The following is a 26,754-nucleotide window of genomic DNA, read 5'->3' on the forward strand; positions in this document are numbered from 1 at the left end:
GCGTCATTTACCACACGTTGCCATGTCTTACTTATCTTCACAATTGTTTCAAGAGGTGTTGTTCCACTTGATTAAGTGTTACTTGTATTTTGCTGTGTGCAGCAGATCGGCAGATCCAGAGAAGAAATGGTAAGGATTTTAGTTAGTTGTAAATGTGAACTGAATCCAGCTACTAAAGTAGAGATGAAAGGTGCAGGAAAATGGGATGCAGATTTGTTTGACTAACTGATGTGTTTAATTTAAAAGTGCTAGTTTTTCAGTCACACAATATAGACGATGTACATTATGACTGTTAATTGAGATTATGATTATGTAATGAGCCAGATAAAACAGTCAGCCAGATTAAATATTGAGTGGTAGTGTGAAACACACCTTGAAGTACTTGGCTCTCCCTTTCATGGCAGATTGAGTGAACATGTCTGTGCCTGTTTGTTCTTGCAATGTTCCTTCAAAATGACCTGCAGGCTGATTTTTGTCAGAACTGGCAATTATTATCTAAACATGTGCTGCGATTCAAGATCACAGTGTGTACGTGTGAAACATACAGTACACCAGCATGCAATGTACATTTTTGCCAACAGAACACACATGAAATCTCTCCTGCCCCCGCAAACCCAAAGACCTCCAGCAGCTCTTTTACGTCTCTCACACCTCCATACCATCCCACTCCAGACTCTGCCCCGTTTTCATTTATTATAATCTAATTACACCTTAAGCACAAGTATGAGAATTTCTTCGCACCAGGCAGATTGCAGGGTTAGAAGATGTTGTAGTGCATTGATGTAGCATGGATTCCAGTTAACTGTGACTCACTGGGCAAACAGTTCTGTGTCTCCTAACCTTTGACCCTGTTTACTGGCAGAAAACAGGAGACACATTGTGGAAGATGGAAAGGAAGCAGATAGAAACCAGAAGCCAATGCATGTTATAATAACCTTGCCAACAAGTGTTTAAGGAATAAGTTTAAGTATGCATGTTTCAGACATGTCAGTAATTTTCTCCAATCAAAAAAAAATCTAGACAGGCTTCATCCACACTAGTGGTGTTTTTGGTTTTAAAATGTGTTTACGCCTAGCATCCACACTACTCCTGCATTTTGGAATCCTTAAAACAGAAACCTTTGAAGACACTGCAGACTCTATTTCAGTTTGGTCCTGTGCTTTGGTCTGGACGGGCAGAAAAGGAAACATTTGAAAACGATGATGCAGACACCCACATTTCCCAAATGTGTCTTATCAGTCATGATGTATCAGGCCAAAACTTTATAGCTAGGTATACAGACTTTTTGTTATTCAAGTCTTCTTGTGTGGTTAATCCCTCCCATTGCCATGGCTTTCTTCAATGCTTCCAGAACTGCTTTAATATTTTTTCCAAATTTGCTTTGTAACAATCTGTTTAACGCCACCTTGATTGCCTTATACTGATGTTTTCATTAACAGTTCCACCTTGTCATTGGTCCAAGCAAAGAAATCTCCGGTCTTAAGTGGCATTTATACTTGTGCGTCAGCTCTATGCAGAGCCTACGCCGTAGCCTACGCACATGGCCTACGCCAACATGAGCATTTATACTTGTGCAGTGGTGTGTCTGTGTCATTCTGCAGTTACACCTCCAAAACATTAGTCAGTGGTGAAGTTTCTCTGAAGTGCTGTAAAGTGTATATGATTCACAACACACCCAAAACACACATTAAACATGGTGACAATTTCAAACACCATAGCCTCCATAGTATTTTGTGTAACTAAGCAACCAACCATAAACTACAGTCTGCTTCCAGTTTACATCTGTACACACGTGCCCAGTGTACGTGATTGGTCATACACTATGTGTTTGCAGACAGGTTAGCATGGACGGAGATTAATTTTGCAACCTGTCCTCATACAATGGTTTGTATGATATCCTAGAAAAATGCACACTCAATGGTTTATTAGCACTCCATGATTGAAGCTTCGTACTTAACGTAAAGTTATGTAATTAGCGTAGTGTTACTAAGGCTAGGTTTAGGCAAGTAAAGTTACTGTGGTTAGGTTTAGGAAAAGAAACATGGTGACGATGTCCCTTAAAATTACTCAAAGTTCACCCGATTCTGAACACTTGTCTCCTGGGGAAAGTCCTGTGTTTTGTGACCTATCCACCGCCCCATCCTGCCTACTTAACGGACCATTTAGAATCGCTTCCTTCTTTTCTCCTGTCAGTGCACAGGTCACCTAATTGCAGCTTTCATAATAAGCGAGTTATACATGAATTACTGGGATATGTACGAATTTTGGTGCAAAATGTACCAACAGTGCATGAGAAACGCCTGAATTCTGAAACGGGGCTAAAATGCTCATGTGCACAATGTTTTAAAATAAAAACTCATTAGTGTGGATGTGGCCTCAATGTCTATTCGAAAGTCAGTCTGTCCCTCGAGCCACATTTTTCTTCAGCCTTGGATTTCAGTTTATCACAGGAAGTGTGAGTTAGGTAGCCACCAGTCACTTCCTGATCGAAAGAAGAAGTAGATTTGTGTTTTGTGAGCAGCTGGTTCCTCTGATGTGAAAACCACGGAGCTTCTCACAGACACTAAGTCTCATCTGATCTCATTAAGCTGTATCCACACAGAAGTGTTTAGAAAATGTTCTTCATGCATAAAGCCAAAAATGTTCTAGCTGACAGTTAGGGGTTGCTGAGTATTCACAACCCATTAAAATCAATCTTCATCTCTTCAGTGAGTGCTGGATCAGCATGACAGCATCACTCAGCATTTCCCACACACAGTTATATTGGAAAAGGAAGCCTGAAGCAACTGTAATACATCTTACTTGTACTGTTTTGAGACTTGCAGGTCATGGCCGGATGAGTATCAGTTAAATGCCTCAATTAGATGAAAACGCTGATAAAAGCTACTGATTTATCTCACTGTATTTTTTTGAACAAACCGTCACATGTTGCTGCACAGCTTCTTGATTTAAACCTTGTCGGCTGGTGAAATACTGACAGTGGCTGTCCGGTGAATATTTGAGTGCAGGTTTCTTGTGGACAGTCTGGTGTAATTTAATTAGGTTGGCATAGAGACGTATCGAGGTGTCTAATGTCTAGATGTCTTGTGTAACTCAATATTGATGGTGGGCTTGGAATTACTATCATCAGCCACCAGTCACGGCTGTGGTTGGTTGAACCTTTCGGTTCTGCACTGCACTCAGTCAGGTTTCCTGTGTGGCTCTGTCCCATGGGAGATGCCACAAAGTTCCCTAAGCTAACCGTGTTCTCGTCTGTTAAACTTAAGGCAGAACACAACAATGTTTGCTGAGACCTTTTATATCTGACCTTGTTTATCAGCAGCAAGCACAAAGAGCCTCTGTGAGATGTTCGGGTAGACGCCAGCAGGCCTGATCCAGATAAAAACCTTGATAACACAAGCATAACGAAGTAGCTGGTTTATTTAAAGCTACTTCATGTGAAGAGTGATAAATGCAAAAACATCTAGAAGATTGATAAACAAGAATTCTTATCAATGTTTTATTGTTTATTTGCACTGTATTTTATTGGGGAACACTACCCGAAATTAAGAATTTCAATATGTTATGTGCATTATATCCTTGTACAGTTAAATAAGAATTTTTTGAACATTAGCTACTGTCTTTCCAAGCCTTTATACTATTGTAGTGTTCTCAGATCTGAAGCAGAACATGTACCCATATACTCAGAACATTCTTGGGTGCTCTCACTGTTACCTAGAACATCTTTCATCATTCATTGCCTATGGAACAGCTCCAGACTTCATACTCGAGGACATCACGAATTTGAGTATTACCACTCAGTTATTGGATTTGACAGGGTTGCTCATGTTTACTGATATATTTGGACTGTCTTAGACCATAGGAATAACATGTATTAAATTTGAAAATGGGTGTAGTTCCCCTTTCCCCTTTAAATTAAATAGACTCACTTTTTAATTAAGGCCACCACCGTAGTACTTAAGATTATTTGCTAAGCAAAGTGCTAGACTTGGAAAACAAATCTTAGAGTCAACAGGGGAGGAATGCTGCAAAACAGCAAGTGTTAAACCTCCAATTATTTAAAGATGCCCTGAGGAGTTTTGTTGTAAACAATCAGATCTGTTAACAGTCAGTGTTACTCACTTATGAGCTGTGTGTGTACCCTTGAGGTCTAATGAAAGTACTGTATACATTTCCTTCCACATGAGACATTATCAAAGATGTTTTTTGTTTTTTTTTAGCATTTTGACACCTGCATTGTTTACGTGAGGGATGTATTAAAGGAGAGTTGGATACCATGTTCAAACATGGCGCCTCATTTAGTCCTATGAAAGTTGCTCACTTGCCGCATGAAATCCATCTGCCAAATCCATGGGGTTCCTGATGGCTTTGCATGTTCATACCATAGACTGCACATAAAGATGGACAATACGTTTCCGCTTTCCTCTACCGTACAAAAATGAAGCCATAAGAACTTGGATGCAGTCGTTGCCATGTTGTGCCAGATCGCTCTATAGGGCCGCTACGAAGTCCCTCCTTTATGCTGTCTTATGCAGTCTTTTCCAGTGTGTGATTTTAGACAGCATGCTGACATTGCAGAAGCAAAAGAATCGTGATGGGCATGACGTATAACACAACAGCGTCTGCCTTTGGTGTGACATGTAACATCCGTGTTGGCAGAGCTTTTTAAACAATAACAATTACATTAACATGGCCGTCCCTGTTATATGGTGAATGATCTTGTCCTCTGCTAGAAAAGTAAGGGGCTACCAGACCTCGTTGTTTTTCCAATTTGCTGATATTTTCAGCCACCGTTTGTCTTCTTTGAAGTAGCTGCTAACTGCTACCACATACTATTTAAATCTCCTGGGGTCATTCACACACATAACACATCATCAAAATGTCCATGGTCCCAACCAAATGGCTGTCCTGTTTGCACAGACCTCAATTCAGCACTGTTACTGCCTCCAATGCCAGCTTAAAGACAAGACAGCTCTGTCCCCCATTGTGCAATTGGACCTTTTATATAGAACGGCGAGGCAGCATAATGGTGCGAAACTCCCACCTTGAAGAGGCAGTATAAAAGGGGCTAGAGTATGTGCAATAGCGATAGGGAATTGGAACCCATACATCTGTCAAACCCATTTGCAAGCAGCTCCATTAATAGTGAGCACACCAATTGACACACTCAGCTGTTAGTCATAATGTCACACCCCCTCATATAGCATCATTTAACTTATTAAAACCAACTTATCAGAGAAACAAACACTTGAGCACACATAACCGTGATAAGAGCTACCTTAAAAAAATGTTTTGTGCCTCACTTTTGTGGATCTGTCATGCCATCCATCTTTATATACAGTCACTGGTTTATATCTGTTCCGAACAGCCTCATTTGAGGCAGGACACAGTGCTCTGACAAGCACTGGAGCATGACGTCTTTAAACTCTGTCTCCAACACGCTGAAGTGCAGACTTCTAAAATGTTGTATATCTATTTAAAAAATCATCAAAACATCATTCAATGTGTCTTAAACATTTTGTTACAATTCTCTGCAGGCAACCATGAGGTTAAGTTACCCTAAGAAAAATAGCATGAATAGTTTTAGGTCTGTGTCCTTTTGTGGAAGCAGGAGTCGCATGTTTCATAATTGATTATGTCTCACGCTGAGGAATGTGACCAACTACATGATGTAGGACACCCAGGACAAAAACCCTTCTTTTTCAGACTTGAATCCTGCCAATATAGACATTTATCATAACGGTTAGTGCTCTCAGCAGGTTTGGAAAGTCTGGAAAAATAACTTTTGACAAGTTCCACATCTTGTCTGTGTAATAGTCTGGAAATATCCATCAAGGAAATCCATCATGAGAAAGTTAAAAAACTGAGCAGGCCAAGCATCATATATTCTGCAGCTGACTTTTGTGGATTAAAGTCATCTTTGTTTAGATTTCTGTCATTTACCAGCTCAAAGCACTGGTCACATACCACAGTGCGCTCTGCATGACCAGCCATTGTCAGGGCTGTAATCTTCCTGTATCTTGTACAGTGTGTTCCTGGTATTACAGTCAGTACTGTGACACATCGCAGTACAAGCAGAGAAAGGATGAAGGATTAGTCAACGTGTGAATCATATGAAGCCGTTCCCATGACTTCAGACACCAGGAGCTCTCCATCCGGGTCCAACAAAATCGATAAAGTGAAACAAAGACAGGCCTGTCCCACTGTACAGCCTGCTGAGTGTGGTTGTGTGTGTGTGTGTGTGTGTGTGTGTGTGTGTGTGTTGTAGTGTGACCATCAGCTAACACGGCCTCATTGGATTATCTGTCCATGTTTGTTTTTGCTGAAGCAATCCTCACTCCAAACATAAACACAGCTAATATGCTCTGTTAGTCTCTATTTTTTTTCATCTATCTATCATCCTTTCTTTCTCTCTCATGCTTTGACCCTCTGTTGTTTAATCTCTCACCCTCTTTTCTCTGTATTTCACTCCCTCTATCTCTATGTGTCCTCACTGTTTATTGATTTTTCGGTTTTCTCCTAATCTTCAAATTCAGGACAAAATGTGTCGTATGTGTATATGTATCAACAGTCATACTGAATCAGCAAGAGCATTTTTTATGGCTAGTCTGCAAAAATATGAAAACTCTCAGACAGTGATTTTGCAGGCAGGAACCCAGTCTGCTCTCTCCCTTGCTGGGAGACGCAGGTTGATTGGTCTCAGGCTTGGCCTCCTTTCCAAGCTCCACATGCTGACTTAGAGATTTCTATCTCCTGGTGTTATGTCAGGTCAGTCAGCACTTTGAACAAAGCTCTCGGGGCTGCACAGTTATGGTCAAAATGATATCTTGGATTAAGCTGCTGGATGTTGTGATCTCAGTAATTAGGCTTAGCGGCCTTTTATTTTTTCATTTTGAGTTGCCCTTCCTTGACAGGAAACAAGGAAGAAAAGGCGATTTGACATGCAACAGAGATCCCTGTCAGGAATCAACCCAGGGTCATATCATTCAGGGTAACCAGGGTCAGGGTTATGGGGTATGTCTTAATCATTCAGCCACTAGGTCACCCCAAGGTCGGTTAGTTAATGAGGAGCAGGATTATTTGACTGTGTATGTTATGAAGAGCTGAAACATTTAGTCATTTAGTCCATCAGCACACTTTGAATTGGCAACTATATAAGTACTTGACTGATTGTTGAAATGTTTTTTTAAGCAGAAATGTCAAACATTGTGTGGTTCTGGCTTCTTTAAAGTGTTGCTACTTTTCTTTCTTTTATATAGTAGTCAGTTGAATGTTTTTAAGTTTCAGTTTGTTTATCAGACAAAAGAAAATTCACCTTGGGCTCTGGGAAAACTGCAATTGTGATTTCAATGCCTCCTCACCGGCGATAGCTGTGACTGGAAGCATTATGTTTTCAAGTTGTCCTTCTGTCCCATTTTTTTGTGAAAGCAATATCTCAAAAAATAGCCTTGAAGGAATTTCTGAAACATTCACTTGGACTCAACGATGAACTGATAAGATTTTGGTGGACAAAGGTCAAGGTCATCTCCCAAAACATGTTTTTGGCCATAACTGTTTGTTTTTGGCCATGACAAAATTTCACACGTGTAATAGGATAAGATGATGAAGTTATGACATTATATATCTAAAAGGTCAAAGGTCACTGTGACATCATACTGTTCTGCAAAAACACTTCTCTGTTCCACTAACATCATAACTCAGGAGCAGAAGGGGAGACATTTGGTCAGATACTGAACTGATGACACTAATCTTGGGTGGCTCTAAGACTGTGCTGTATCCGTGATATGTGTGTGAAGTATCCATCTTTTAGAATATGCAGCTTCTTTGCAGCAACATTTTAAGCACTGTCAACTGTCATGCTACATATGAATCTAGACAGACATGGATATAATCTGTTACTGCAACTTGACTGGTTTGCAAAGGCACACAATGGCAAGGTGGTAACTCTAGTTCACTATTTTCTGACTTTTAATACACCAAAAAAATTACTGGATTAATCAAATAAATAATGGTCAAAATAATCAACAGTGAATATTACTGTTAGTTGCAGCCCTCATTTTCATCTCTAACATGAATTAGTGTGATCTTCTTCACTGTTTGGTGCTACATATTTTAGGGTGGTGCCTGTTGGATGTTTAAAATTTATAACATAAAATAATTTGACATGTCTTTAATGGCCCAGACATGAAAAATAAATTAATGTGAGGACAGATAAAGATCTACAAATTGTACTCAGAGTCCCCATGGGTCCTTGAAATCCTTGACAGTTTGTGAATGTGAAGGGAAAAATATGAAGGCTTTGAAAGTTGTTTTTTTTTTTTTTTAAATAGACTGTGCTTGAATTGATTTTTTTTTGTGCAAAAATAGGAATTGAAGTTCTTTTGATTTTTTTTTTTTTTTTTATGTTCATAAGTAGGCTGAGTGCATCTCCCACAGTTGCATCATTGTTGTTTAATTGTTGTCTGTGAGCTTCTGTAGCAAGTTTTCATTATAAAGAATCTCAGTGTTCTTGCCGTGTCCCAAAAAAATGCAGTGTTGGGTTTTTGAATTTGAGGGTACTGGGTCAGGAAAGTCCTTAAAAAGATCCTTGAGTTTGATGTCAACGAAGGCGAGGGAGCCCTGTCTCCTGGGTTCTTTATACACCGGATGATCATCAGCAAAACCCCTCACAGAAGTTAAGTTGACCTGACCCTAAACAAGCTGTGGCAAAACAACCTTTAGGAGGTTTTTGTAGTTGTCCTGTATCATTGTCACTGCACATGAAAAATAAGCTGTACATCCCCCTGAGCTTTTTAAAAAACTCCCAGAGGTCTTTGAGGTGAGGAATAAACTATTATTATTATGACATTCCAAACATTTCCTTTTCCCCCCATCTCCCCTCTCTTCCCAGAGTGATGTCAGAGTCACAGATTTCCAAGCCATGACAGAGCACTTTTGCAGACAGCCCAGAGCCTGGTGCAGGAAGGGGCGGGGCCCTTTCACTTCTCATTTCCTGTGCCACAGGAAGCGCATTCCTCAGCCACTGGCAATAGGCAGCAGTAAAAGAGCCGAGTGTTACTGAGAGTTCCCGGCAACAGGCCAGCCTCCAGGAATCTCTCAGAGTAATTCCTATGGGAGTTGTCTCAAGACGTGTGTGTGTGTGTGTGTGTGTGTGTGTGTGTGTGAGAGAGAGAGAGAGAGAGAATAAGAGCAACTCTTTCAACGCTGTTCTTAAAATATTTATGAGTATAAAATAGATTTGATAAAAGCTTTTCCTCTGTGTCAAGCTTTTTCCAATTTTTGTGAAAGCCAGCTCAGCCTCTGGAGTGTATAGTCGTTGTTTTAATTCAAATTTACACTTAAAAACCTAGACATTAATTAAATGTTAACTAATGTTCTTTTTCACAATTTAAGAGATTAAGGCATGAAAGAGCTGGATACCTCTGTGTGTGTTTCTTTTGTCAAGCCTTTGCCCCCACTGACGTGTATTCACTTCCTAGGATTCATAGCTCTGAGGTGTTCTTAATTAAACTGCCCCTTGTTCTCCACAGTCAGTCCTGTTAAACTGATACAATGAGCTCATATGTGTTGGGCACACTATAAATGTCACACAGTCACTCATTGTCTTTGTGTCCTGTCTGGCCTGCTTCTGTTTGACGAATGTACCGGTAAGCATGTTACTCATATGTATTCTTCTAGTTCCCTGACACTGTGTGTATGTGTGTTTGCTCCTGTAGGACAAGGGAAAAGGAAAAGGTTTGGTGAAGAATGCCGCCTTGGAAGAACCGGACGCTCAAAACCTGGAAGTTGTCGCCTTCTGTGAAGACGTAGCAACGTAAGATTTTGACTATTCTTAATCTTCTTTGCTTGTTTAAGTGATTTATAACATTATTGATATTAACGATGGCGATTTAGAGATGCATTAACTCACAGTGAGCAAGCAGCTGTTGTACACCTGCCAACCTGTGCCACCTGTAGGCAAGGAAAGTAATACCAGAGGTGGCGGTTTAGATCTTCAGATGGTGATGTTGCCATCCACAGGCAAGGGAAGTAATAGCTGCAACTGTAACACTCAGGCCACCTGGGTCCAGTGGCGGACATGCCACACCTTATTGCCCTCCCTCTCCATACGATCCTCCCCCGGTAATACTCTACTACTTGTCGTCGTGTCTCACCACATCTCCTCTCGGCCTTCTTTCTCTCTAGTGTTAACCAATTGCTTCATGGTCGTGCAATGGGTGGCTGTGTTAACATTATAAAAACAGTGCCGTTGTGTCTAGCTAACATTAGCTGAGATGCCAGTAGAGGCAAGTTTTTTTTACTAGGATGGCAAAGACATGACCTGCCCTTAACCAGTCTAACTCATCCAACCCGCTAGCTAATGTTAGCTGAGATGCTAGCAAAGATTTGGTCTGTAAAACTGAAGTCCACTGTGGCTGGCTAACATCAGCTAAGAGTTGTAAACTATAGTTCACAGTGCTAATGTTAGCTGAGGTGCTAGCGGAGATGAGTTGGGGGTGGAGGGCCATGACAAGAGTCGGAGGGCAGTGAGATATGGCGGAGCTGCCGTTGCCTGCAGGAAATGATTGATATAGCAGCAGTTCCGTTGTACCAGCTATAAGCTAAATGATTAATAAAAGTTAAACAGTACTGTCACTGTAACAGTGCCTGTAAAACTCAATTATGTAAACTGATTTCTTTCAGTACTGTGTATTCACATAAGTGTCTGTTGACTGCTGGCAATGAGTGTTCTCTCTTATTGGCAGGAAATTGACTAACCAGCCCTCAGACCTTCCAGATGTAGGTGTTTTTAAACTAAAATAATGACAAGACATGGGATCCTTCGACTGACTTGAACTGATAATGTTGTCGCCATAATGACAGTGCTTTGTGTTTTGGGTGATATTAGTTTATTATATATATGTGTATGGCCCCAGATTTTATGTTGGAAAAAAAAAAAATCAAAGTCACACTATTGAAAAATTATGTAAATATATTTGACAGTTCCTACCCTGCTGCTTGAAAACTCTGCAAAAGAAAATGCCCACATGTGCTACAGTAGGCAACAGATGCATTTAACAACAAGACTCAAGAGTCTGCAGTCATGCTAGCAGCTCGGTGAGGCTGCACTGAGACGCATTAGTGCTGTGAGTTAAGTGGTGACATCAGCATGTTAACATGAGCACAATGATAATGTTAACATGCAATGTTCAGCAAGTATAATGTTAACATTGTTCACCATTTTAGTTCAGCATTTTAGCATGCTAACAAGTGCTAATTGGCGATAAGCACACGGTATATCTGAGCCTGATGGGAATGTAATTTGTTTTGCTGCAAATATTGTACAAATTGGAATTTTTACTTCATGGTGGCCTGGATGAAAAGTCAGGGGATCATCAAAGTCATTCAGATTCATCCTCTGGGGATCCTGAATGTGTGAACAAAAGGTCATGGCAATACATCTTATAGTTACTGAGATATTTCAGTCTGAACCAAAGCAGTGGACCGTCATCCCCAGAGCCATGACACAAGCATGGATAAAGATAGCATTTTTGTTCTTGTTTGTATGTAAGTGTAAATGCATACTTGTACATTTTCATGCATAATATATATATATATATATATATATATATATATATATATATATATATATATATATATATATATATATATATATATATATATAAACATAATTACATAATTGCATGTTTCGCAACTCTGTTTGTTTCCTGAGCCTGCACAGATTCTCTCACTCCAGTAGTTAGCTCTGGGTGGAGTGATGATGAAGCTGCGCTAGGGGAATCCACTTCCATTACGATAACAGGGTCAACGCCCGCTCTCTGCCTGCCTGTTGGTCAACACTCGCTCTGCACAGTTTGCAATTATAATTAACTTCTCATAAGAGTCTAAATGAGGAAAATGTAAAAATAATTCTGTAGGTTTTTCATCATCTTATACCCTCCCAGCTACCCTGCCAACAATATCACAGGGACAGCATCAGAGGGTGAGTGATGACTTATTGTACATGAAGGCTTTTTTCAGTTTAAATGATGCATTTCAATTTATTTTACATAACATTATCAAAGTACGTACAATATAAACACAGTTTTTATTCAGATTTGCCTTTCCTCTTCTCTCTCTCCTCTCCTGTTTCCTGTTATACTGCTCATGATGCATCCAATATTTTCAAACAAGCAGTCAGATCCATATGCCAGGCTGGCTCTGGCTGCCCCTCATGTGTTTTCACTGTGCTGGCCAAGTAGGCAAAAATACTGAAAAAAAAAGTGTTGACTCTTCTCTGTTGTGCTTCTTTTATTTTTTCCTACCAGCCTGCGCTCCACATTCCCTCACAGCGACATGTCCACCAACCCTGGCTACGTCCTGAGCCCTGTCATTGCCCAAAGAAACAGCGGAGGTGACAACAGCTCCTCCGTCAAGGTTTCTATTGAAATCTCAGAATCTCAGCAGCCTGTAACCTTCACCTGTGACGGTAAGCATCCAGTGACGATAACCATTTTTGAACCAACTCTTAACAGTATGTGGTAGATGCAACACTTAGTTCAACTGACTGTTGATACCAGAACATACTGAGCATGAATCTGAAACTATTTCTGACGGACTTTTTAAAGGGTTTGCTTTTTTGATCATGAAAATAACGCCATTTTAGCAGCCTTCTTCCTTTGTATATAAGAGATACTGAACTTTTTTTTTCTAGAATGGACCTACAGTTAATGGCAAGAATGCCCCAGTGATAAGAAGTGTAGAAAATCCTCTGAAGTCAGCCAAAAAAGAAACCTTGTACCCCCTTTTGCCTTTAAGAGTACACAGCTCAGATTGCAGATATGAGAGCTCTAAAAGAGGAAACGACATTCACAGCTGCCAAACTCTCTACCCCCTCCCCACCTCGTTTTTTTTTTCCCCTTTTCATTTTTTTCTGTCGTGGGAAGTACACTACGTTCCTTTTCCGCACAAATAAAGGTTTGTCCCTTCACCATGAAGTAGCCATGTTGGGCAAAAGGGACTGGAGTCTTTCTTTCTTTCTTTTTTTCAAGGGCCCACTAATATCTTTGGTTTCCTTCCCTGGGTCTTTGGGGAGCTGTTATTGGCTAACCCCTCGTTATACGCACACAAAACTACAACCACTGTGATTGACATGTCTTTTGGTATCTGAAGCCAAGCACGCTGGAGGCCGTCAGCCAATTCAGTGGGCTTTTTTTTATCAGACATATTATCCCGACTGTGTGACCAAATTCACCGCTGTCTGTGTGGGTCCCTGAGGAGCATTAAGCCACTTAGTGTATGTGTTGTGTGTGTGTTGTATGTCTGCTTTATGTGTTCCATTGCCTGTATATACATATCTGACCTCACTGACAGTTGTTTCTCGTATGACGGCCAACCCACATATTTACACATGAGCAGTCTCAAGAACTCTGGAGTGTGTGTATGTACCCAACTGTCCCACTGACCCAGACACCACTCTTCAAAGCCCAGTTCACGTCAAACAACCTATAGGAAATATATTTACTGCTTTCCTCGTCCTAATTGTGCTTTCCTTGTTTCCTGCATTGACTCCTGGTTTACCTCGTCATCCTGCTTCTGCTGAGGTCACCTCCCTAAATCCCACTGCCCTGGGTCACTTCCTAGATGCGTTTCCTTCTTTCCTAGTATGATGTCTTGTTCGTTATTTCCTGGTTGACTTCCTATTTGGTCAGTAGCGTGTTGACCCACATTGTTGGAGTTTGGACACTGCTGGAATCTGCTCTCCGGAACAAAAGGCCTCAGTTTGACTCAAAGCTCGGATAGACAGATTGAGAGAAAGAGAGATAGGGGATAAGAAGGGTACTTCACATTCTTCATTTCTTTCTGTCTGTGTCTTGCTTGTTCTCAAGCCCTCATTTTGTTGTTTCTTTCCATTTTACTTTCTGTTTCTCTTTTTTTCTCAGTTTGTCTCCCCTCCCTTGTCTTGCTTTACAGTATTTGCCTCCACCCTTGTTTCCTAGCAGCATCGCCTCATCTGTCCTCCCCTCCTCTCCCTCTGTCTAGCTCTGTTGTCCTCTTGAACCTGTCATCACATCAGAGACAGATTAACATGAGATATTAGACATTTATCACTCTTCACTTTATCCTTGTCGGTTTTTCTCTCTCTCCTCCCTCTGCTGTCATCCTCAATATTTTCTCATCTTGTCTCCCTCAAATTTTTTATTCTGCCTCTGTCTTTTTTGTTCTCTTAAAGGAATACTTCACCCACAAAATGATCATTTGTATATCAGTTGTTCACCATGTGTTACGTTGAATTCATAAAGAAAACTTTGTTTTTCTCGAATGCTTCCACGGTGAACGGAGAATCCAAAAAAGGCAGGCAGTCGTAATGAATAAAAAGTCAACGGGGACCATGTTTAACACAGCAAAACTATATCAAAACATCCATTTGCAAACTGTCACACAAGTGTTGCAGTATAACCAACTATTAATTATCCAATTGTATGCTCACTACTTCCCAAACACATGCAGTTTTGCTAAAACCTTGCACATGCATTCAAGCAGAGCTCATAGGCACGCACATGAGCACGCTCAGGGTGCGCTACACGTAGGTGAAGTGTTGTATACTGTAACGTTTTAGCAAAAATGCACATGCTTGTCAAGTACTTAGCATACGACCGGATAAGTGAGACATGAATTATACTGCACAAGTTGTGTGAGATATTGTAAACGGATGTTTATATATGTTTATGTGTGTTTGTATATGTTTATATAGTTTTCAGTGTTTCCCACAAAATGAGCATCTATGTGTGGCGACAGCTGACAGGGGAGTCTGATCTGATCAGAGCTGACCAGATCGATGGATGAGAAGAGCAGTTATTTGTGAGTGAAAGCAAACCTTTAAGAGGTTGAATTTCACTTTCATGTGCCTGCTGTCTGCTGCTCCGTCTGTGACCAGAGTACGCTCTGTGGTCCGAGAGTGTGTGGAGAAATTAATAACCAAACAGCATACATATTTCAACAACTAATAAACAGTCCAGCTTCAAAAATAGCAAATCTAAATGTGGCAGCAGATGTTTTAGTCGTGGCAGGGCGCCACAAATGAATGAATGTGTGTGAAACCCTGGTTTTGCTGATGTTAGATGTGGTCCCCGATGACTTCAGTTCATGAAGAATGCTCTCCTTTTTCTTTATTCACTGGAGGCATGTGAGAAAAATGATTTCTAAACAAATTCAAGGTGAGTAATTGATGTACAAGTGGTTATTTTATGGGTGAAGTATTCTGTTAAATCGCCATCTTTCTTTTCTGTGTCTTTCTGATTTTTATCTGCTGTTGAAATGACTAAATTGTGCAACTTATACTCAATATTGCAAAAGATTACTGCATTTACTTGTGACTGATAGTCTGGTGTAATTATGTAAGAAGTGGAAAAAAAATCTGTTGAGTAAAGAATGATGCAGGTTTACAGGATTAGTTTTGTAAATAAATATATTGCCCAACAGTTCCAAAAAGAGATCAGGATGTTCTGTCGTCACTGCTTGTTCCATTCTGTTGCCTCTTTACCCGTTTTTCTAGAGAGCAGTCGAAAGGAAAGACAATCGGTTCTTCCAGGGCTTGGCTGTGAACAACTTGGATTCTGGGGATTCCTAACATACTGTGGCTCGAGATGGATGGAGTGAGAAAGGGAGAAGAGAGAGAAGTGTGAAAAGAAATACAAAAGAGGGACAGAATGCAGAGAGATGGAGGAAGGGAGAGTAGGAGCAGAGAGGAATACAGAGGGAGAAAGTCAGGGGAAAAATTGAGATGAAAGAAAAGGGGAAGTACATGAAAGAAAGAAATTAAAGATAGAGGTTTATGGAGAACGAATGTGCTAAAGGTGCAGAGAAAAATTTAAATGAGACGTGATGTATTGTAAAACTGATGATAGAGGGAAGAAATGCTGGGAGCTGGGCTCAGGTTACTGTCTGCGGCTTAGAGGGTGTAGGAGAGGAGGGAACACACACACAGTCGTGTTCCTCATTTCAGACGTGAAGAGAGGAATTCACTGACTGCATTAGTTTTAGTTTGGTGAACTTAATGAACTGGCAACTGTCTGGGTGTAAACTGAAGTATTATAAAGGGCTGTAACAGCGAATCCACCAAGATAAATCTTGATGCATCTTGTTACAGTTTGTCTCAAGATTTTCCCACATCATTTGTCAAGGACAACATGCTGATTTGTTTGTGTTCATGTGGCGTGACATGCAAAAGATTTCAACTGTAGGTTAAAGTTCAGCAGTAAAAAGGTTACATACATGAGATACCATCCTAACATCGTGGAGTCATTGAAGCTATTACAGTATGTCCTAATCCTGAATTCATATCCATTTCACCATTAAACTCTTACTTTTTCTGCTGCACTGTAACATTTTGCTTTTACTTCTGATTATTGTGTTCCTTTGTCTCTGAGTCTGACAGTTGGACAGAAATCTCTGTTTCCTCTGAGTCATGTAGGAATTACATCATTTCTCTTTTACATCTGAAATGTGTTGGTCCTCTGGATTTAACAAGTGTTCAGTGACTTCTAGCTTTGCTCTGCCATCTCGCCAGCCCTCTCATTGTGGATCCTACAAGACAATGATTGGACCTTAAACCTGTTCACATAAGTTATTATGCTGGTTGTTGAAGAGCTATCGTGGTACATTTATCTAGATTTTATTTACTTTTTTTATTTTACTCTTTTATTTTATTTATTTTAAACTAAAAACTAAAACTAGGTGTAGTTAAGGTATACTGTGCAGGATTGTCAGTCACTGTTTGCAAACAAGCTCACCAGCAAAAGTGAACATAAAAGCCAACCCCTGATTCACTCGTTTGGTGTTTCACCCTGGCTATATTTGCATTTTTTTAAGTGCTGTCTCTCTTGGATTCCTGCCACTTACGGTCTGGCATCTGGTTGCTACCTGTTTATAAAGCCCCGACCTCACCTGAGCACTGTGGAGGTACACGCCTATCAATGTCCCGAGCAGAGAAAATAACAAGAAACTAAGAAAATACAGGTAGAGGAGTAGATAGAAAAATAAAACTCCACACATTTTAGTGGATCATAAGTGATGATTGAGAGGACTTACTTCTATATGAGTCCATACATTGTTTTTTAGGAAACTCCTACATAATATTTTGATTTGATTTCATTTGATTGAATTAATTTTTTTATTTTAAATTTGAGAGAAAAAAAAATAAAATAGAATATATTGTAGGAAAAAACCCTCCAAAACAGAGACAAACAATAAATCATAAACAGACTTACAATAAGAGACAAATTAATATTTCACTAGTCCATACCCATTGAGTGCACAGTTGCCCACGTACAGTTTCACATGGTGTGTGTTTGGGATACAGGTCATAGGAAACTGCAGATTAAATAGTCAACTGAACCCATTAAGAAGAGCAATGTATTCAGACAGAGTTTTTGTGAATTTGATAGTACGATTGCTTTATCTTACTATATAATGACGAAAACTCTGTCTACCAAGTTTAGTAAAAATCGATATGGCGGTTAGGCCTAGATAAGAAATTAGCTCTCTAGCACCCCCATTTTGTTTGATCGGGTCAATAATGGAGGGGTCCCCTCAGATTATGTGTGGTCATATGCCTACAAAGTTGTGTGGTGATCGGTGAAACCCTTGAGATGTTATACACCTTTATGTGATGAGCCACACCCTCCGCAATATTCATTGCCTTATAGAAGCTCAGTTTTAGTAAGTTTTCCAACTTTTGCCAAGAGGGAACTTTAGATATTGGTCCCTAGATTATGTTCACCGAGTTTCATGCAGATCAGTCAAACTTCCTAGGAAGAGATCGATTTTAGTTGTTTTTCAAAAAATTCAAAATGGCGGAAAATCTGTATAACCGGAAGTTATGGGTTCTTGAGGCAAATTTGTTCCTCATGAGGAGAGGCATCTCTGTGCAAAGTTTCATGTCTCTACGACATACAGGGCATGAGATATGCCCATTCAAGAGATATGCCCCCCTTTGGCCAATTGATGTAATATTGCTTCATTCGCATCCTCCCATGACCCTCTACCACTGTGCCAAATTTCACATGGATTGACCAAGTCAGTGAGGAGAAAAACATGGAACAGACACACAGACACACCCAAAGACACACATACACACAGACAGACAGAGTTTTCATCATTATATAGTAAGATGTGCGAAAAGGAGCAGGAAGAAGCAACATGCTTTTCTACCCCTAACCCCAAACTATACTAATCCACCACTTATCAAACTATTACATAAATACACCACACATTTACACCACTGCACTTCTCAATACCTGATAACCAACATTACACCATGTATACAACAAATACAAAAATACGAATTGAGAATACCGACAACAGTTTCACATTGCCTGAACTGAACTTGCTAAATCTTGCCCCTGACAAATACCCTCCATACAAAATAAAAACAAATAAATAGAAATAAACTAAAACTTAACATTTTAAACAGTTAAAACCAAACCAAACCAAAGGTAAAAACAAAACAAAAACTATAATTTATCTAGAGAGTCCCTAGTCCATAGGTGTGTGTGTGTTTGTGTCAAATCAACCCTCATTATGTTTGCGTGTGCCCATATGTGACCCCGCCAACTCCATTCCCCAACCATGTGTGAAACCATGAACGGCATGCGACAGAGGAATTTCCTTCTCCTTTTAACTGCTGCCTCCAAAAATGCCCTGCTGGGAATTCCCTCACCACCTCAGAGTGCTCACAAAATGAGGCGTGGCCTGTCTAATTGCTTTGTGACAAAACACCGCAGCCCATGTGTAACCTCGGCGGCCACCGCCGTGGCCCCACAAGTGGACAGAACCACAAAGCTAAAGCTACCGGTTTCAGCTGTAAGAAAAGACGCACCATTCCTCTGAAGGGTGGAGGTCTGTTGTTGCCGTAGCCAGGGGTGGTCTCCCTCCCTGTGTGTCTAAGTGAACGCCTGTGAAGTAACCTGAGTGTGTGTGCTTAGTCCAAAGCTGAGATGTGTCTGTGTATGAAGTGTTTGTATCTTTCACTGTATCTGTCTGCCCGTGTTTGTGTGTCTTCAAGGTTAAGAGTGTGCTAAAACCTCCTTAGAAGTAGCTAATCTGCCACATATCAGGTTACGCTCTCCACCCAGTCTTCCCTTGGCCACACACATCAGATATCGGAGCGTACACAAACAACTTGAGCTGACCCCAAATCCCCCCCAATTTAATATCGTTCCACAACACACCGCTGTAGTTCCTTTGATTCGAGGACAGGTTTGATACATGAGCTGTTCAAACATGGCAGGTTCCCACAGCAGCAAATGGGTGTCTGTTTTTAGCAAGTCTCTCTCCATGTATGACATGATGGGCACTTGAGCTCTGATCCCTCTGATAAAACTTGTACATGTGGTGAGATACTTTGTTTTGGGTGCTCCAAATTCCTCAGATCCTTTAAATGAATCACAACAAAGCCACCTCTTGTTGATGCACCTTGTATCTTGTTTTTAGTTTCCTGTAACTGAGGTATAATCTTTTTTGTTTTTTGAAGCATTTTATGTCATTCTCATTACGTCTTTTCTCTTTTTCGCTCTCTTCCATCATTCCCTTTCCTCTCGTCTCTTCATCCTCTTGTTTTCACCAACGCCTTATCCCTCCCTTCTCTCTGGATTTTCCATTTCACTGCCCCTCCCTCACATGGGTTTCATGTTGTTTCCCTTTCCCCTCCATCACTGTTTCTTTCACCATCCATCCCTCCATCCTCTCCACCTTCCACAGTGAGTTCTCCAGTGGAGCTGCTGATCAGTCAGACTCTCTGCTGGGTCCATGATGACCTGGACCAGGTCGACTTCTCCAGCTACCTGCTCAAAGTCTGCGGCCAGGAGGAGGTGCTGCAGAAGTGAGTAACACAGACAGAGAAGTGAAGTAGCTCCTGTTGACAAAGACATGTTAAAGGTCCCATATTATAAGACTCATATTCAGGTTCATACTTGTATTTTGGGTTTCTACCAGAACATGTTTACATGCTTTCATGTTCAAAACACAAATTATTTTCTCATACTGTGCCTGAGTATACCTGAAATTGCCTTCTGTCCGCATCGCTCTGTTTTTCTATCTTTATAGGGGCCTTACAAATGCAGCGGTTTTTGCGAGCGCCTATTTTTCAGGGCGCAGCAGCTGCGCCCTGAGATAAACTGAGCTCAACATTTAGAACGCAGCAGCTCGCACTGCATGTCATGAAACAAGGAACAACCAATCACAGCCAACAGATAAATTCCCCTTCTTCCGTAAATATTAGTCTGTGGTAAATATGAGAAAGTTGATAATTTTGGTGCAGAGCTGCCAGAGCTTTTCATCTGTCTGAGGGATGATAGGCCTACACATATATAAACAGCCTCTGGAGGAAGATCAGCTTCTAACTCTGGATTTCAGGTACCGTAAATCGGCTATGATTCGGTGCTTGTTAACGTTTCTTAGCAACCTGCTGCTGCGCTCTCGAAAGCTGTCTCAAAAAAAGCACTTCAGTAGCGCCCAGCGCCTGACCATGCATTTTCCCGGCAGTTAAAGACACGGCATGTGTACGGCCCCATAGGCTGTTTCACTGGAATTACATTGATAGGCAACAGCTTGGGTCGATGTTTACTTCCTGTCAGCTGATGTCATTCACATACACTGCAAAACACTCCAACAGGACATACATAAGGACCCAATAAGAGTGTTTATGTTTCAAACGGTCTACATAATTTGCTTGTGACATCACAAATTCACAGAAATCCTGATGGCTCGTTTGAAGGCACAGTTTCTGAATACAAATTGTGTGCATATATCTGTGAACTTTTTGATACTTTCACAGTATTTATATAGCACCTATACCTGCTTTATTTTTTTTTAAAAAGACACTGAAATCTGAGTTTTCACAATATGGGACCTTTTTGGGGACTGGAAGGAACAACATTTCCCTGGCTAACTTGGCAGCTTTTTTATTTATGCACAGGCTTTTGAATAGTTCTCATTTGTTTTCTTATGCCCTCAACTCTGTCCTCCGTCTCTCCCTCTCCGTCTCTCTCTATCACTCTTATCTTGGCATCCCCTCAACATCTTGTACAAAGGAGACTGGCGGATGTTTCTATATCTTGCTCCACGCCCTCCTCGACCATGGAAATTCTCTTCTCCCTCTAATCTGGGATACGTGGGAATGGTTACTCCCATACCCAGACTTAAAGGCCCAGCACATCCAAATGTTCAGAGTTGCATAATAATCTGTCATGATTACAACTGCAGAACAGATTGAAGTGTGTATGCTGTGTGATCACATACTGTCACTTATCTTTACAACCTTGAATTAGTCATACTGAGAATGCTTAGCAATCATTATACGACCATAAAAACGTGTTAATAAATATGTGTTAAACAGTTATTGTGGTCAACATGGAGAAAGTTAGAGATTTCTTTTGCTTTTTGCTGCTTTGAGGAAAACTTTCAAACCCTCCACACACACTGAGAGCCACTGTATAAATTCCTGTAAGTCATGATTATCATGGATGCTTTGTTGCGTTCGACAGTTACACCATTGCGTCACCTGTAATCATAGTCATCCAGCCCTCTTACTATGGGGCCTGAAGCTACATATCATCTGCACACTCCCAAATGTAGGTAATTTAGTGAGCCAGCCACACCAGTGATAACTTGTTTGACAGTATGAACTGAATGACTTGCATACAGGCTGTTGTCTCCAAATTTTGTCCCTAAAGTAGCCTCTCTTAGGGGACAAAGATTGACGTTACAGAAAATATCTTGAATAATCATGGACAGACAGAACATCTCCAAAGTATTAGGAGTATTAGGAATATTCTTCGCAGAAAGTGTTTTCAAGCCTCTGCGCCGGCGACAGCCTTGGCTGTAGGCTTCATGTTTCCCGTCCGTCTGTCCCATTCTCAGGAACACGATATCTCAAGAATGCCTCGAGGGAATTTCCTCAAATTTGGCACAAATGTCCGCTCGGACTCAAGGATGAATTGATTAGGTTTTGGTGGTCGAAGGTCAAGGTCACTGTGCCATCACAAAACATCTTTTTGGCCATAACTCAAGAATTTACATGCTAACTATGGCAAAACTTCACAACAATCTCTAAGGGGATAAAATGATGAAGTGATGACATTTTATATCCAAAACGTCAAATGTCAACTTCACTGTGACATCATAATGTTCGGCAAAAACACTTTTCTGGCCATTATTCGACATCATAACTCAGGAACAGAAGAGGGGACATTTAGTTGGATAGGGGGAAGATGTGTGAGAAGCATCTACATTTTTTAATTTCTTTGCAGCAGCATTTATATTCAAAGTATCGTCTACCATCATAGCTACAGCTTTGTGTTCCACCCTGTTCCTCTGATAGTCCACCACAAGCTCAGTGGTTTTCCTGATATTGTGCTTCAGGTGACTGTCGTTACACCATGTGACAAAGCTCTGTATCAGTCCTCTGTGCTCCTCTGCAAGAATAGTCTCAAAGTGAGGACAGCATTTTTTCCACTGGAAATTATTCAGTGGTATCATACGTGTCGATGTAGTCACCAAAAAACACATACTTCAAAGTCTTCACGACATACATTATGAGTCTGGTCAGACATGGATGTAAACTGCAACTTTACTGGTTAGTAGACGCATACAACCGCCTGAGGTGGGTCTTTTGATTCTGATTGGATGCTGGGTGTGCATTATTTTTCAAATTATCAGGCAGCTCTAACAAGTGCCCTCAACACCGCAGTGACAAAAACAACAAATCAGATAATACGAACAAAGTGTAAATGGTGTGTTCCCCCAAAACATAGATGAACATTATTTTACATTTCTGAGAAGTGTCTGTGGTATAAGAGAGATAATCCGCTCTGACTTGAGTTATGAAAAATAACACAATCCATTTCACCGAAGGAGTTCTCAGTCACTGTGTTGTTCCTTTCTGTTGTTATCTTCAGCATGGTTTCCTTAACCTTGCCTCCCTGTTGCCCTGTGCCACAGTAAACACAGCCTAGGCAGCCATGAGTACGTCCAGAACTGCAGGAAGTGGGAGAATGAGATCACATTACAGCTCCTCTCTCACTCCACCATGAGAAGAGACTTGGCACGCAGTGTAAGTCGCTCCATCACGCTGACACATGAGACCTTTTAAACTTCACACAAGATTTTTACTGAACTGTGATATAATACGTTTCATGCTGTGCCACTAAGGTTAATGTTTCACTTTTGTCCCACTGCTACAAACCTCCAACATGTATTCGGTGAACTGATGATTACATATCATCTGATATGCCTGATTGGTAAATCTTTGCTGCTTTTGTTCAGGCGGAGGATGACAACTCTCTGATAGATTTAGAGAAGTACCTGGGCCAAGTGGAGAGGCCATTCAAGGAGAACGCCACCAGGTATGAGGGTCCTGCACTGGGTTGGAAAATGTCAGAACATGTAGTTAAAGATTTTGTTTTCTAGTTAACAAATAATGCTATGAAGGAACATGATAGACTGGCCTTTCTTTAGTTGCATCTTTTGTCTTCAAATTGGTTACATAGTTTGACTTAAATGTGTAGTTTCTGTTAAGATTGCTGGATTGATGCAGATGCCTTATGTTTCTCTCTGTGCTGCCTTTGAATGACATTACATTTTAATTCTTTTATACAGAAACATTTTTAAGACCAAATGACGGTGTTGAAGGAATACTTTACCCCCCAAATGATCATGTATCTATCAATCACTCACTCCGTGCTGAGTTGGGAAAAAAACCTTTTTCTTGCGTGCCTCTGTTGACCAAAGAATCCAAAAGCTGAGAAAATTCTTGATGAATTGAAGTCATAGGGGTCCATGTTTAACAACAGCAAAACTATATCCAAACATCTGTTAACAAACTCTCACACATCATGTGCAGTACAATCCAAGTCTCATTTATTGAGTCGTATGCTCAGTACTTCCCAAACATGTGCAATTTTGCTAAAACCCACATAAACAGCACAGGCGCACAACTCCTCTGTGTGTGAGAAGTTCACCATGAAGAGATGCAAGAAAAATTAAAATTAAACTTTAAAAAGGGTGAGTAACTGATACATGAATGATCATTGGGGGAATTAAGTATTCTTTTAAGCTAGCTTCAGATAACTTCATTAAACTTTATACATTCTGTCCTCATGTCCTCATTTGTCATCATCTCTCTTTGTCCATCTTCTTGCAGACAAGGCCTGGCTGATTATCTAGAGGGCTATCACAATCAAGTCAACATCTGCCTACAAAATGAGGTACATGTCGTCCCTGTGCAGGACTTTAAAGTAAAGTAAAAGGATGGAAAATTGTTTTGATGATTTTCAGGTCTTAAGTTTGAAAAACATAAAACAATCAATTGCACTACCCGCCACTGTGCTGTGAACTATTTTCCTGTCTCTCAGCAAGTTTTTATATACTTTATTAGGGGTGTGGGGAAAAATCAATACAGCGTAGTATCGCAATATTTTTGTGTGGTAATATGATCGAATCATCACACAGTGCCAAGTATCAATTTTTTTTATTTTTTAAAATATTAATATTATAAATACAAATTAAACTCTAGGTAGCCTACTTGAATAATATCATCACTACATACATTTTGCTGCTGCAAAAAAAAAGAGACTGAAGTGAGATGAACAGACTGAAAACTTTTTTTCTTATTAGATAAAACAGATGTTGACATAGTTTTCCTTTTGGGATATAATTTGCAGTTGAAAACAGGTAATAAATCACAATATATCACAATATATTTTATTGCAATACATCATACAGCATATCACAACTCTAATAATATTGTATCATGACTAAAATATCATGATAATATCATATCGTGGAGCCTCTGGTGATTCACACCCCTATTTATCTGCAGAGACTCTGCCCTCTGCCTGTATTTTTTTTTATTTTTGTTTGTGCTCAGGACCTTCCCTTAGATGTGTAGAACAGCTATTAAAGTTACATGTCCACAGTATTTGTTGCACCGTTCTGTGTAGAAAGGTACTGATTTGTAAAACTGAGTTTTGTGTAGCTGTTTGTATAATGAGACTTATTCAGCTTCTGGTTCAGCCTCTGATGCTTCATCTAAGTACAGCATTTTTTCACTGAATAGTATGATAGAGGGCCTCAAACATTGTTATCAAAGTTCTTTGTTTCAAATCAGATACTTCACACATAAATGGTTGTGTACTGGGACATCCCTGGAATGCAGGCTTTCTAGAAATGGCACATCTGGTTCTCAGCCAGTGTGGGTTATAGTGGAGTAATTGAAGGCAGACTGGACGGTTGGTAAGCTCCACCTCGCCCTCAACCCAACTTAAACCTGTTGATGGCATCAAGATTTATTTGAGTGCGCCTTGACAAAATCATGCCATCTGAAGTAATGAATGTACTCTAGCATGCAAACGTGTGTTTATAGCCTTGTTTGTTCTAAGGTCCACACACAGTAGGCTGGTTTGAGTTTGAAATACTGTTTAGATGAGAGTCCGTTTGATGAGTTGTTGATGGTTGTTCTCTCACTGAGACCTCCTGATGTGTTGCTCTTGCGTTAAACAAAGGGGTTTTACTGTTTAGAGACAATCTGGAAACAAAAATACACATTATGCGGATATCCCTTTCACAACAGGCTGGTGTGAGCGTGTGAAGACTGATGCAGTTATAACACACATGCTATACCAACCTGCTCTGTATCTCTGTGTTCAGAGCACACAGTACAAGACTGTGGACCGGGTGGTGCAGACTATGAAGAACCTGTGCTGTGCTCTGGATGAGGTGGAGACCCAAGCCATTACAGAGGCCGTCAAAAGGCTGCGACACTCCGTCAATTTACCCAGGACACGCTCACCCAAGGTGGGTTCTCGACTCACACATTCATACTTAGTGTTGTTTAGAGGTAAGGATGTCTTTCTAACACCAGCATGTTTTGCTTTGTAGTTGGGAGCCACATCATCTGGTCAGTCATCAAATGGTAAGTTCTGTACACACACACACACACACTCAACCTCATTCAAATAAACTTTGTTTGTTGCCACTTACAATCAAAAATGAACACAGAATTGTTTGTCATTTTGGCAATATTCCTTGCTGTCCAAAGAAAAAAAGGCACTGTCAGTACTGAAATGCACCAACTATGCTTATAAAACCAACATGAAATGGCAGCATGAACAGTATGCCTGTCACTGGTGTTAAGACACATTACAGTCTAGAAGAATTGTCTTTGATATGTCAGACACATCTTTAATAAAGTCAAAAGTTACTTTTCTTCAGTGATGAAAAGATAAGTAAAACCTATGTGGTTTATTCCACTGCTGGTATAAGTCCTCTAAAAACTGTGTTTGCAGTCCCAACAATTATCGAATCTCTATGACCTCATACTGGGTACGTTTACATGGAACCTAATATTCAGAATAAAGCCCAGTCAGAATAAAAATGCCTCATGTAACCATCTCATTTGGAAGAGACTTGTTGGAATGGAGGGAATTCTCAATCGTGATGAGCGCTGATCAAATATGAATCAAGATTCTGTCACTGCATTGCCTGTTTCCCAGCTTGGAAGTTTTCAAAAAAATATTTTAGTATACTGTTGAGCTGTAAAATGAGAGTTTGTAATCGGGCTGCCATGTTGAAAATATTCAACCAAAGTACTAAACACTACCCACTGGCCGGACCAGCCTTCCCATTTCACAGCTAAACAGTACACTAAAATACATTTCTGAATCAGTGCTGCCTTGTTTGACAGTCTGGCTGTGGTTCATGAGCAGTGATTGGTAT

General features: G+C 40.4%; 1 protein-coding gene across 1 annotated transcript in view; it reads left to right on the plus strand.

The window, feature by feature from the left end:
• Window positions 1-26,754, plus strand: part of pik3c2a (phosphatidylinositol-4-phosphate 3-kinase, catalytic subunit type 2 alpha) — a 64,634-nt gene that overhangs the window by 14,857 nt on the left and 23,023 nt on the right. Inside the window, exons 3-10 of the mRNA XM_033634951.2 lie at window positions 9,717-9,814; window positions 12,309-12,469; window positions 19,741-19,861; window positions 22,981-23,092; window positions 23,305-23,384; window positions 24,182-24,245; window positions 25,687-25,833; window positions 25,918-25,951. Of these exons, the coding sequence (XP_033490842.2) occupies window positions 9,717-9,814; window positions 12,309-12,469; window positions 19,741-19,861; window positions 22,981-23,092; window positions 23,305-23,384; window positions 24,182-24,245; window positions 25,687-25,833; window positions 25,918-25,951 (817 nt within the window). The remainder of the gene's footprint in view (window positions 1-9,716; window positions 9,815-12,308; window positions 12,470-19,740; window positions 19,862-22,980; window positions 23,093-23,304; window positions 23,385-24,181; window positions 24,246-25,686; window positions 25,834-25,917; window positions 25,952-26,754) is intronic.

This window comes from Epinephelus lanceolatus, chromosome 5 (assembly GCF_041903045.1).
Source record: "Epinephelus lanceolatus isolate andai-2023 chromosome 5, ASM4190304v1, whole genome shotgun sequence".
Taxonomy (NCBI): domain Eukaryota; kingdom Metazoa; phylum Chordata; class Actinopteri; order Perciformes; family Serranidae; genus Epinephelus; species Epinephelus lanceolatus.